General features: G+C 37.9%; 1 protein-coding gene across 2 annotated transcripts; it reads left to right on the top strand.

Annotated features, from left to right (window-relative positions):
• Positions 1-6: 6 nt before the first annotated feature.
• On the top strand, positions 7-6,941 carry LOC140957365 (pescadillo homolog). 2 transcript variants are annotated; one of them, XM_073414590.1, is made up of 13 exons: positions 7-57; positions 141-226; positions 1,474-1,722; positions 1,804-1,941; positions 2,041-2,125; positions 2,222-2,329; positions 2,847-2,940; positions 3,052-3,338; positions 3,909-4,016; positions 4,710-4,831; positions 5,609-5,819; positions 6,186-6,395; positions 6,602-6,938. In XM_073414590.1, exons 1-13 carry the CDS (start codon positions 34-36, stop codon positions 6,689-6,691), a joined length of 1,812 nt encoding a protein of 603 aa, XP_073270691.1. In that variant the 5' UTR covers positions 7-33; the 3' UTR covers positions 6,692-6,938. The 2 variants fall into 2 exon arrangements, with proteins under 2 accessions (XP_073270691.1, XP_073270692.1); XM_073414591.1 differs by lacking the exons at positions 7-57; positions 141-226 and adding an exon at positions 508-589 and having other exon boundaries at positions 6,602-6,941.
• Positions 6,942-14,131: the final 7,190 nt, after the last annotated feature.

Below are 14,131 nucleotides of genomic sequence, written 5' to 3'. Positions count from 1 at the left end.
CCGCTTTTTACCGCTACTCTGCCGTGTGCCGATATGCCGAAGCACTACAGGCCCGCCGTATGTTCTCTTCTTACCACCACCTCCTTCTCTCGCACACTCCATAATCGGACTAATGTTCTCTATTCTTTGTTATTCTTAAGGGCAAGAAGAAGGAAGGAAACGCCGCCAAATATGTGACGAGATCTCAGGCGATTAAGTACCTTCAAGTCAGCCTTCGAGTTTTCAGGTTGTTGAATCTTTCTGTTTCTTTGGCATTTTGAACCAAAATGGCATGTTTCAGGATGAATTGCGTGAAATAATAAAATCATATACTTGGAGTAGTGAGGCAGCAAGCCTAGCTACGTACAAACAAGGGGCGGCCAAGCCCCTTTCTCGAGGGAACCGCTTCCGCCTAGCCATGAGCTGGTGGTAACTCATGAGGATGAAAACGTGCATCAGATTGATAGATTAAATTTAATTTTGCTCGAATTTATTAAATATAAGGCAAAATAATTTTAGATCATGCTTCCGGATAGTGATTTTGATTTGCAATGATATTTGTTCTGAACCGAAATGGCATGTATCTTCAAGTCAGCCTTCCAGTTTTCAGGTTATTGACTTCGTTTGAATATTGTTTCGAGTTCAATTTGTAAGTTTATTTCATAATTCGAGAAGTTTCAGAGCCTAACATTTGTTTTTTTTACTATACTCGAGGGTTCAAAATTCTGATGGCTTTGGGAAATTATCTAGCTGAATCCTGCATACTTGGCAGAAGTTGACGAGACTAAATAGTGTTCTCAAATTATGGCTACGATGTTTATGGATGTTTTTTTTTAAAATTCTTTCTGATTCTTGCCTTTCAGTGATTATTTTTATTTGTTTTCTCAAAGCCGTGCTCTATTTTTCTGCAATGAAAATTTTGTGATGCTTTTATGCATGTCTTTGTAGTCAGTTGTGGTAATATTAATATATAATTCAGGACATTATGACTCTTCAGACTTCAGAGGTGTCATTTTTTTTCTTGATTTGTTTTACAGTAATATTCATTAATTTCTTGCAATTAGAATTCCTTGATTTTGGTTTCTGTTTTGAGTTTAATTTGCAATTTCTTTATCTTTACAATTAGAAGTCAAGCATTTTCAGTGATGATAATGATAACTTTGTTGTTTTCTGTGTATATATCAAGTTTAGCTTCTGCAGGTCTTTTTTTTTTTTTATTTTTTTATTTTCCTATAATTTTTTAGACTTCCTCAAGTGTTTTCCATCCCTGTCTTAACAATGGGGTTAATTTTGCTGCAATGAAAAGTTGTTAATTATATGCAAATATTTTGGTTTATATCTCTATCTGGTTTGTTCTATACTTATGAAACCACGCACTCGAAAGGTGTTCCAAGGCATTTTTATCTCTATTTTGTGATGTGCATTCTTTTTCTACTATAAAAATTACAAGTTTTTTATATCTATATGGAGAATTTAATTTAGGCCATTCTCCAGGAAATTATGCATCCTAAAAGGTGTTTTTCCTCGGGAACCCAAGAAGAAGTTGAAGGGAAACCATCATTCTTATTATCACATGAAAGATATTATGTTTCTCAAACATGAACCATTGCTGGAGAAATTGAGAGAGATGCGAGCGTATGAGAAGAAGGTGAAGAAAGCCATGTCAAAGAAGAACAGAGATCTCGCTGAACGGCTTTTGACAAGGAAACCTACTTACACTCTTGATATGCTTATTAAAGAGAGGTGAATTTGACAAGTTTTGATTTTTAGGGTACGGTATTGATTATTGCTAATAGTTCATTGTTTTTTGGTCTTGGCACTTAGGTATCCCAAATTCGTTGATGCTCTGAGGGATCTTGATGATTGTCTTAGTATGGTACACCTGTTTGCTGCATTGCCAGCTGTGGATAGGGCGGTAGATGGAGAAAAGATTCCGGTTGACCGTGTCCATAATTGCAGAAGGTCGGTGATCTTCATTGTTAAAATGGTTATTGATTTCATTGATATGCAAAACAGAAAAGTGATCTTGTTTGTGTGAATGCTGATCCTTTCTGTGGGCAGGTTGAGTCATGAGTGGCAGGCGTACATTTCTCGCACCCACAGATTGAGGAAGACGTTCATTTCTGTGAAAGGCATATATTACCAGGTACATTAGATACAATAGATGATAATCTTTCAGTATTTTGTTGCAGGTAATGCGGTGGGCTTCCTTAACATAGCTTTTTTCCTTTAATCTTAATAGGCCGAGGTTGAAGGGCAAAAAATTACATGGTTAACTCCTCATGCATTGCAACAAGTACTCCCTGAAGTTGATTACAGAGTCTTGCTTACTTTTTTGGAATTTTATGAGGTATTTTTGTAAGTCTTACCCATGATTATGAATGCTGTTTTTATTCACTCAGTTGAGGTGGCATTTTATTCACTCAATTGAGGTGGCATGAATACCACCCAAAGCAAGCTTATTGTTCATGGTTATTTAACTTATTTCTAGGGTAAAAGCTAGACTGTCTACTCTAAGTGAAGACTTTTGTTGTGGGAAGCTGGACCTAAATTTGTTGTTAGGATATCTGATCACAGCCAAAAATAACCTAATAAAGGCTCGAATGAGTGAAAACCTGCTGAATTTATTGTGATTTTGGACACTAAGCTTTTTTGTGTTTGTCATTATTTTATTGAAATAATTTTCGATTATATTTTTCCTCTAATGATCGCATCCAAAAGCTTTTTATGTTTCATAAATTTTTTAATTCCTTGTTTTTTTTCCTAAAGTTCACTGTCAATGGATTTAAAACTTATTATTTTGTTCTAGTAGTCTCTGGGTGTTTTCAATATACCTAATGTTGATCATTGGTATTATTTGGCTGCAGACACTCCTCGCGTTTGTTAACTATAAACTCTATAGCTCAATAAACTTAAAATATCCTCCCATCCTTGATCCTAGGCTGGAAGCTCTTGCTGCTGGTATGATTTATCAATTATTATCTGAATTGTAAGAAAATAATATAAACATTAAAGTTTTGAAGTGCTGCAATTTGATTGATACTGTTATTGATTCTGTTAGATTTGATGCAGATATTTATGCCCTGTCAAGATTCTTTGATGCCAATGCTCATGGTTCCTCAAAGAAGACTTCAGCTATAGTTTCATCTGCATCTGAGCAAACCGAGATCCAGCAGAAGGGGACAAAACTTGATGAGTCTGAAGTTCGACTTGCCCAACTTCAACAACAACTTCCTTCTAATGAACCAGGTGCTTTGATGAACCTTGTTGAAGATGCTGCAAAGGAGGATGAAGAGGATTCTGAAACAAGGGAATGTAAAAATCTCTTCAAGAACAGGAAATTCTTCTTGAGTCGTGAGGTGAGATGTTATACTTGAAAATCTCTTCAAGAACATGAAATTCATTCATGAGCTGAGATGTTAATTCTTTGTTAGGGCCAAACTTAATATTTTACTTGTGGAAATATTGTGATACGGAACTGTCATTTGTATTTTCTGTTAATGACGAGCCATGAGTAAAAGTTGGCAAATAAAATGCAAGACAATCCACTCTGAATACTTTAATTACCATATGGCTCTGGATCCACAATGATCCTCTTCTCACAAATGCATATCAATCAACGGTATTGTGTATGCATTAGTGATATGGGCTGTGATTCCTTCAGAGTCTCGTAGATAATTTGTGAAGATGATGTTCCATCCTGTCTTATATCGCTGCCGCTGTATATTTAATTCGTGCCTTCTGCTGTTATTTAATATTCATTGATGTCAATGGTGAATTATCTCCATTGTCATTCTATCTTTTGTTGTATTCCCTTTCTGTCGAATGCCCCTGTCCTGGACCTCCTGGTAATGTATAATCTATGGATTTTCTCCCTGATTTGCTCTCTTTTATATAACACCTTTAGTGATTTGACTATGATTGTACAGGTTCCTAGAGAGTCATTGCTACTTATAATCCCTGCGTTTGGTGGCACAGTTTCTTGGGAAGGCGAAGGAGCTCCACTTGAGGAGTCTGACCAGAGCATTACTCATCAGGTCCACCAATTCTTCTGCCTTTAAGACAACTCATGCACCACAAGCCGGAATAAACCTTGTCGGTTTTGTGTTCTAGATCCATATTCGCTGTTTATGTGCATGCCGTGTATGTAAAGGTGTTTTTCTTAGGCACAACGTTCATGTATTCTCTAAAAAACCAAAATCATCATTTAATTATCTTTTTTCGTCCTCTCTTCTGTATCTCCAATCTATATATAGGAACAACCGAGATGAGAAAAAGTTAAGGGGCTTAAGTTTGTGGATTTGGGGGCAAGTGGCAGTTAAGAGTTTAAAATGAATAGCAAGTTGTTTTTGGAATCTATGAGTTTCCTGGGCCATTTACAGATATGCAGTCCGATTTGAGGGTACTTTTTTTTGTTTCTCAACCCTTGTGCGAATTTAATGAGAGGTTGGTTGGATTTTATGATAAGAGTAAGCTTTTGGCACTCTACCCACAAGAAATTAGAGACACTATAATGATAACTGAAACATAATTTACATTTGATTTCATGGAAGTAGTGTGAAAGTTCAGAGTTCAGGAATATTGTCTTATTTTTTTGTGGTGTCTACTCGATACGTTGGTATTTTTTAGCATTTTGGCGGCTATTTTGGATTGCTTGTGTTTCTAATTTACCTGTAGCTATTGAGAGCTTCTTAAATTATGTCTTGATTCATAGTTGCATCTACGAGCAGGTTGTGGATAGGCCAACACAGGATCACAAGTTCCTATCCAGAGATTATATCCAGCCACAGTGGGTTTATGACTCTGTAAATGCACGCATATTATTGCCAACTGAGAAATACATGGTGGGATGGTAGGTCCAGTAACAATTCATTTTGCTGTTTTAATTTTGTTCCCTATTTACTTCTTCATAGTAGTTCTTTCTAAAAACTCTTCGAATCGATATTGTTAAATCGTTTGTGCCGGTAATATATGGTTGCTCTCCCATGGCTTTATCTCTATTAAATTATGTGGCCCCCATGTGCCACACCCTCGATAAACGAAGGATAAAAGGACCAGGAACAGAAAGATTCTTCCAGGGCTTTAAGTTCCATTTTTTAGTGGCATGTCATTGTAGAATTGCAGTACACCTTCTATAATTATCAACTTGTTGGGGCCTGTGTCTATTATATGTATCTACATACATTTACGTCTGATGGACTCATAATGGTATCTTCTTCTTACTCTGTTCTATGCTCCTATGCCTTTAATTCCTTATTTATAGCATGATCTACAGCTTGTGCCATTATGCTGGCTGATAATTTATGTGCCTGATCTTGGTGTAGAATAATTCATGAAAATGCTAAAAAGGTGCCTTCAGGATTGGCCTTGGTCCACTTTTACTGTCATGGCTGGACTGTCATGGTTGGAGATTCTTGTTGAATTTTTTTTATGGTTTTACTGCCCCAGTTCAGTGAAAGTTTGTGTAAAAAAGTTACTAGCTTGCACTAGTTTATTGAATCAACCATTTTGTATCACCTTATGGGGCATTCTTTTGTTTCGATTTTGCAGTTTATTGAATACACTTGGTTAGCCTCTTTCACTGTGATGTTGTTAATGTTTTGCATGTGTGATTTTTGAATATTTACAGTGTACCTCCTCCACATTTGTCTCCATTTGTTGACAATGAAGCAGAAGGTCATGTTCCTGAATATGCAGAAGCTATTCAACGGCTGAAGGCTGCTGAGAGAAAAGAAGTGCTACCTTTGCCTGGTTCTGGGAAAGATTTGGATGACCCTCAGAGTTTGCTGGGTATCATTGATCGGGCACAAGCTATTGAAGCTGCTGAGATAAAACAGAAGGTAATAGCATCATGGTTTTGAGAAGGGGTATTTTTATTAGAGTGTGATCCATTTGGTTCTCTGAAATTCTGGCTTCTTTCTTTGGTCAAGTATTTTACTAGGCGAACATACACGAACGAAGAGGTCATTATATGAGTTTAATAGTCCACAAAATTTGAATAGATAAGATATTGTCTGCATGCATCTTGACCAAAGTGTGCACATTTTCTTCCCTTCCTACCCTTCCATGTATGCAAGTGGTTTATTTTGGTTGTAGTGTTGTACATAATATGATCTGTTATTCCTCTCTGTATGAATTAGCCTTTCATCGCCAAATTATCAGTTGCAGCAACGAAAAATATTTGACTCGATAATTTCTGGATCCAGATGGCAATTCTGGAGAAACAGTATCATAATGAACTGAAACTAGAACTTCAAGGTGTTCAGTATTCTGTTGTCGTCCCCAATGAAGTTGAAGGCAAGAATGATGCGGAAGGAGAAATTGCGCCTGATATTAATCAAATTGCTGCGGATGAAGCCAATATGTCAAAGCTGTTAATGTCGCGCAAGTTGAGAAAAATCCATGATGCGATGGAGGTAAGACAGTCGCTCAGTGTTTGTTTCGTTCTGGATTTGTTGCGTGAAAATCAGCATCTTTAATGCTTACAGTTTTCTTTTCATTAAGATATCCGCAATTTTCAATCTTTAAGCTAGATAGGATCATTTGCAGACGTGTTTTCTGTTTTTTTTACATTTGAGAATTTCAATCATATATCGCTGATACGGGGTCCTCCTCTGTTCAGATTGGCTCTGTAAAGAAACAGATTGCCAAACGACGACTAAAGGAACGTCAGAAAAGGATAGCTGAAGCTATGAAATCAAAATCTGATTGAAGTTATACTCTTCAAGGCCTTTAGCATGTAATCCTCTATAATTTTTCGCATTTAAGTTTGACGGTAACTACTGATACCTCTACCGATTATGCTTATTCTTTTCCGATTATGTTCTGTATTGTTTTGCTGCTCCTAATTTGAGACCTTGGGAGGTTGGTGGAGAAAAGATATTAGATATAGGGGGTGTGTATTAGGTTAGTGTGGCTATCGATTCGCAAAAGTCGGGCATAGTAAATTTGTCATGAAAACGGAATGAATAATCCATATTGATTTAAAAATATTTTTTTTACCAATAGTTACAAGTTTTGATTAAGGTAATGGATTCGACAACAGATTATTTGTTCTATTCCTCGAAGAAGCACTGCTCGAGTTACTAGATCCTTCACAAGACAAAAGTTAGAATGAAATTCGAAGAACACATGATTATCCGAAGCAAACTTGCCGACGCTAATGAATTTTTAGTTATCTGATGAACATGTAAAAGGTTTCGCAAATTGAAGGACCGAGAAAAGGAACGAAAATTCGAGTGTCCTACATGAGAGATAGACAAACCTTCTCCATTGCCGATATGAACTTTACCAGTACCAGAATAATCTGAGGCAAGAGATAGATTGCCTAAATCAGATGTAACATGATGAGAAGCCCCTGGATCAGGATACCACCATTCTTTCATAGGTGGATCAGTTTGTGAACAAGCAACAGCAGCAACAGGGGATTGTGATGAAGAACTAAACGAACGTGGTGTCGTAGAAGAAGAGTTGCCAGGTGAGCGTTGAAGGGGAACAAAATCTGTATCAAAACGATAGTAACATTTCTCAGCAATATGACTAGGAACACCGCATATTTGACATACCGGACGTCCAGAATTATTGTTCCAACCACGACGACCGCCACGAAAATTGTGTCCACGACCAAGTCCTAGAAAAGAAGAACCGGAGTTTGGGTGGCGAGAATAAGACTTTGACGATGGCCGGAATGTAGTGGCTTGCACAGAAGGAGATGACGACTCAACATGAGTAGTATAAGAATCAATCCTTGCTTCATGTGCTAATAATAGAGCAGCAACATCAGATAGATGAAGAGAATCAACTCTAGAAGTAACGTGAACAACAACAGAATTATACTCAAGCCCAATGCCTCCAAGCACATGCAGAATCTGATCATCTTCAGAAAGGAGATGACCACAAGCGGCAAGAGTGTCAATGAGATTCTTCATTTTTCCCAAATAATCCTTCATAGAGAGATTACCTTTCTTTAATGTCTGGAGTTGCAATTTATATTGCATTACCTTAGCTTTGGAACGAGAAGCAAACAAACGTGAAACCCGAGACCAAAGCTGGCTAGAAGTAAGACACCCAATCATTTGCCCCTGGACTCCTTCAGTCGTAGAGGCCAAGAGAAAGGAGAACAGCAGCTGATCTTGACGACACCAGGACAGAAAATTGGGATTGAGAATTTCAGCTCCTGTGTCGTCTGGAATAATTTGGGAAGGGACGGGTGGGTTATCAAGAATAAAAAGATCAAGACCCAATCCACGGATCCCAGCCAAAACCTGAAGATTCCATGAAAGAAAATTATCGTCACTGAGCTTGACGGAATTGATTTGGTTGGCAGGATTCACAATCAAAAGGGGTGAGCCACCATTGGTGTTTGTTGGAGGTGAAAAGGCTTCCGCCATTGCTCTGATACCAAGTTAGAAAATAAAGACCATGATAAAAATGGAAATGGATTGCATTATGATAACAATCACTGGTATTTCTGATGATTCAAAAACAAACAAAGATTTCCCTTATTTATACACTCCTATGGCTAATTGCTAACTGACCAGTAATTTGTTCCAAGAAGACTAACAAACTAATATTCCTCCACAAGGGATAAAATCTATCCACTAGGTTCTCTCGATTCATCTTGCAACTTTATGGGCTAGCTGAAATGGGTTTGTCAAGAGTTGGGCTTTGTGCTAATTGGGCTTGATCCTTATCTCAAAACGTAAAATATATTGCCAAAAATATGTAATATTTATAATTTTATAACTTACATAAACATGCTATATATGCATATAATGAGGATGATCGTTTTTATGAGTTGCTTGAAACGAGCACTCATCCACGATTCTCTGATACTTTTTTGATTCACAATCAGCCCAACAAAGAACATTTGATTATTGCTTTCACCTTTTCCCATTGTACTTACTTTATGCGTATTTTTTTTTTGAAAAAATTTATATTCTTATCATAGTTTCTTTATGATTCTTTTAATTTCAAGCCTGAATTTATTACATAAAATAATATTTATTCAAATTAGAAATATAAAATAATTTGATATTGTAAATCTTGGAAATGTTTATTAATATTTGGATAATAATTGTTATTTTACTGGGTGTGTTAATGTACTTATGGGTGTGATGCATATTATTTCAAAATATTAGGATTAGAAATATAAATATCCCCAATTTTTTTAAATATTAACATTAATATTCTCTAACGATTTTATTTATTCACTTTTGCGTCGGTTCGTGCACTAAATGGCATTTTTATAATGGATATTTATTGATGATACTTGTTATCTTTTTATATTATTTAGATTAGATTTTGATGTATGTTATTGAATAATGGTATCGTTGTCCTATTTAATTTAACTAAATATGTAAGTGTATAATAAGAAAAGCTAAATTAAATATTATCATCTTTAAAACTTTATATTTTTTCACTCAGATTTTATCGATAATTGATTGAAGTTTTGGTCACGACACACCAATTAAGTCAATAGGAAAAGTTTATATATCAATTTTTATTTAATAAATAGTTCTTGTATCAAAATATTTCTCTATATCAATAACAAAAAATTAAATTAAAAGTTTTAATCATAGTAGGCCGCTAAAACTCAGCTAATAATGCTTTCCGAGTTAGTGTTATGGTCCCGAGATGATCCGTGCAAAACCCTCATGAATTTCTCTTAATACACACTTGGCTTCCTTCCTGGTCAAACACTTAAGCATTGAGCCCCGAAATGATCCTCGATTCAAGGGTGGCTCTCGAGTAACTAATTGTGAATCTGAGTAGATGATGATCCGGGTGGCTCTCGCTTCACGAGATGCTTTCATTTCGACCACAACGGATTCATACCCGACCTCATTATTTGAAGTCCAGAAATTCAATCTGACGGCAACTTCTATTTTTTCATCTTGGAGAAACCAGAACAACCCCAACCCCGTTTCCCTCCTTGCTGACAGCGTCATTCACAAATATTCTCTATACTTTTCCTGTCTGAGTTGATTCATCTCGGTCAAGAAGTCTGATAGAGTTTGAGCCTTGATTGCAGTCCTTGGTTGGTATGCAATATATATTCCCCGAGCTCTATCGTCTATTTTATCAATCTCCAAAAGATGTCTGAGTTGGTCATTATTTTTCCCAACAGACTATTTGTGAGGACATAATAGGATGAGACAGAAAGCTGTCTCAACTTACTCATAGTTATGACCAAAGCTAAAGCTACATTTTCAAGCTCGATATATCTTAGTTTCGGTACTCTGAGAGCGTGGCTTATGTAATACACGGGCTTCTGATCTACTTTTTTTTTTTCTAGGATAAGGACCGAGCTGACAGCTTTCTCGGTGGCAGATAAGTAGATCCACAACTTTTCTCCTAGCCCGAACTTCACCGAGATGGACAGCCCGACCAGATGATTTTTTAGGTCCTGGAAGGCTTGTTTAGTTTTGTCATCCCATCCAAATCTCTGAGCCTTTCTCAATGTTTGAAAAAAGAGAACTTCGATGTGCCGATCTCAAAAGCAAAGTCCACGAAGGTGGCATTCATCGAAGTCCGACCATCAGCTTGGAATTATTTAAGTCCATGAATGTGGCATTCATAAAAATCAAAGTCCATGAATATGTCATTGGCCAAATCCTGATCAACTCGATACTATATAAGACCACGAGTGTAACATTCATAAAAACAAAGTCCACGACATTGTATAAACCCACGAATGGGACATCCATATATCATGCCGATCTCGGGCTTGGCAAAATTACTCAGCCAAATTTTGTTTTCAGGCAACATGTACGTGGATAACTATCATTTTCGAGTTTCAAGTTTATTACTTAACTAATCTTGTTCTCAAATTTTAAGGGGTCGGATAGTTGTCTGGCTCTGCTATTACAAGTTGATTAACAAGCTATGAATGTAAATTGTGAAAATAAAAATTTTCATAATCCCGAAGTTGTAATTACAACGCAAAGAGCGTCAAGCACGACATACAAGAAAAGAAAGAATTAAACTAAGGGGCTCGGGAAGTTGGGGTCAGATGCATCCTGGTACCCATCTTGGTCTTGTTGCCCGGACATTTCTCCATCTTCAGGCATATCATCAAGGGCCTTCTCTGAATCCAGAAATGAGGTCGGGTGCCCTGCCTCAGTTTAGCCATTAGCCCAGAATTGGACCAAGCAACCCTTGAACCCCTCTTCAAAGTAGACCATGGCGCCTCCGGCCCAGACTCTCTTAAAATCCGAGGATTGAATGAACTCATTTTCCGAGCCCATGAGGGCCTCATCCATCAAGCATTAAATCCTAAGCTCAGCCTTCTTGAAGTTGTTTTGAGCACTTTCTAGCTTGCACCGGAGGGTATGAAACTCGTCATCATATGCCGACTTGAGGTCTCACATCCGCTGGGTCAGCTCCCTGTGCCGAGCCAAGATATCATCCATGCTTTTAGCATTGGCACGGGTTTTGGTTCGAGATTTTTGGTATCGGAGTGTGTATTCCTCGGCCAAAGCAATGGTTTGATGAAAGGAGATACAAGTTAGTGTTAGAAGATAACAGAGGAGCATGACATAAACAGTAATAGAAGATAAAGGGTTACCTGCATTAGCCCGAGGGCCATGGACTCTTGAATCCGGGGCTGATTGGAGGATCCACATGTCCATGGACGAGACTAAATTCTGGACCAAACCCAAAGCCACGGGCCCGTCGGGTTTGGCCAAAAAGGAAATATCTGAGATGCGGGGGTGGCTAGCCCGTTCCAGAATCTCAAGCTCGGGCGATGAAGAAGTCTCACTCATTTTTCCTTTACCCTTGGAAGGGGCGGATAGCTCGGGATCCTTCTAACTCAGAAACTGTGGGCCTGAGCCCGACCCCTCCTTCTTCTTGGAGGGCATTTTCTTGGAAGGTTGGGGGGTGAGCTCACCCGCAACATCACCAGTAGAGGGCTCGACCCTGTTCCTCTTCATCTTGACCATTTCCGCCTTCATTGCCGCTTTTATCATATAGTCATCTACATATAAAACAAATAAGGGTAAGAGTTTGGAAAAGAAATGAGAAAATAAAAATAAAAAGGTCGGAGGACCCTACTTTATCCTCTTTTAGCCCCAATTTTTTGTTGCAAAACTTGTATTTACAGAGCAAGTCATCCTCCACCATACTCTCAATGTTAAAACACTAACACTCATGGTCGCTAAATTTTTTGTGAAATCATGGTCGGCTCGGTTAATTTTTTTGGGAGGGTGAAGTTCATGACCCAGTCCATATCACAGCGTCATGGATTGGTAGACTTAAAAAAGTACCTGTTGTGCCAACCCTTATGGGAGTCCAGCTTCCCTTTCGGTCGTTTTGAATTTTCCGCTCGGGTCTCAGGGGAGCAGGTTTCGGGACTCTCCCCCTCACTCTCCTCTCTATTTGCCTCTAAAGGTTTGAGGGGTCCAGGCTCGGATGCAGAAGAACCACGCTCGACTATGGAGGTCCGAGTTCACTTACTTGAGACAAAAGGTCATCTAGAGAGTCTATCAATTCTTGTATGGCAGATTCAAAAGGAAAAGGCATTTTAGCTTTGACTTAATTGAAACGATTAAACTTACTTAAAGGGGTCGGATGGTAAGTGGTCGGGCATACGAAATTCTGGTTGGGAAAGCTCTTGAAAATTTTGCAGGCTAATGGCTCGGAAAGGGAAGGTAGAAACTCGTATTTATAACCAGAATGGTTTCGCCTCAACCGTCCAATCATGATGTAATCTATGGCCCAGATCTTGTCGGATAGCTGTAGAGAAGCCTCGAGAACCGGGCTGTCGGAGAATCTCGGTCGTTCGTTCATGAACGATTCGGATCCACATCTAGACCGCCCAAAGTGCCACATAAGATTCAACAAGCACACAACAAATAAAGTGCTTGAGCAAGAAGGGATCGGGATCCGACCAGACTTTTCATTCTAAACTTCATTCTTCTTTAGACTAAAAGAGGAAGGTACAATTGATGCCCCTAAAATTGCTACGTCTGGATGGATCCAAGTCAATTCTACAATTGGCTCTAGCCCAATAAGAACCAAGCCTCATTGGGGATCAAGGGCCCAGCTACCGAGCCCAGAAGTCTGAACCCATATGTCTGAAGATGTGAATCTCCAATAGGGTCGATCTCTTCAGCATTATTTACTAGAGGTCTGAGCCCACTAATGTGGCCGAGGAGTCGGAGCTCTAACGCAATTAGAGAATATGGAAATATCTTCGTCGATAAATGAGAAACAATGAGAAACTCCGATAAATACGAGATTCGATCAAATCTCGTTGAGATAATGTAAAAGTCCTAGCTGATATCAAGAGTCCTAGTTGTTGTGGTCGTTGAGTCCTGCCACATGATGTTTCTTATCTCGAGTAGAATTCTATCTTAACAAGAATTATACTCGTATGAGGTAACTAACCCCTCATGCCTCTATAAATACTAAATCTTGTCTACGATTTTATTCATTCACATTATCTTGCTCACTTCGCATTACTATATTTCACTCTTAAGTATGTTCTTCGGACTGAATTAAGCATCGAAGCAATCACGTCAAAAAACTTTCTGGTGCCCCTAACCTTCCTCTTGTTTATGCAGAACCCAGAGCACCGACCCGATCTATTCGACTACGAAAATTTGAAGATCCGCTCTCCAAATCCAACCTGATATAAAATTTTAGTATCATTAGAAACTTAAAACAAACCACAACAAAAACAATATATATGCAAGTCTTACACGTCTTCAGACATTTATAAAACATGGTAATCCAAGCACATTATTGTATCTTTGTAAGTTTTTTTGAATTTCCCGTTTAGGTGAGATACATCGAATGTCGTTTTTAGTCCCTTTTTATAATTTTAGATTTTATATTTAAAACTACAAAAATAAAAGTAATAGTTACGTGTGTGTAGTGTCATAATAGTATACTCTACAAAAATTGTAAAAAACAAAAATTACGATCTTCGTTTTAACTTTTTTCCTTCGAGCAATCCCTCCCACTTTACGCAAGTTGTAAGAGTTGGCCGCTCATTTTCAAACCACTTTGTGTCCTAAATTTACCAAAAGGAAAATATATCTTTGTCAATTTGCTGACACCTCACTTATTATTCTAATAATTGAATTTTTTTCAATAAGCCCAACTTAATTGCCAACTACGAGAGGAAATCATCATCATCATATAT

This window comes from Primulina huaijiensis, chromosome 14 (assembly GCF_012295235.1).
Source record: "Primulina huaijiensis isolate GDHJ02 chromosome 14, ASM1229523v2, whole genome shotgun sequence".
Classification (NCBI taxonomy): domain Eukaryota; kingdom Viridiplantae; phylum Streptophyta; class Magnoliopsida; order Lamiales; family Gesneriaceae; genus Primulina; species Primulina huaijiensis.
Note: the sequence above shows the minus strand (reverse complement) of the source record. Positions and strands in the feature narration are given on the sequence as shown.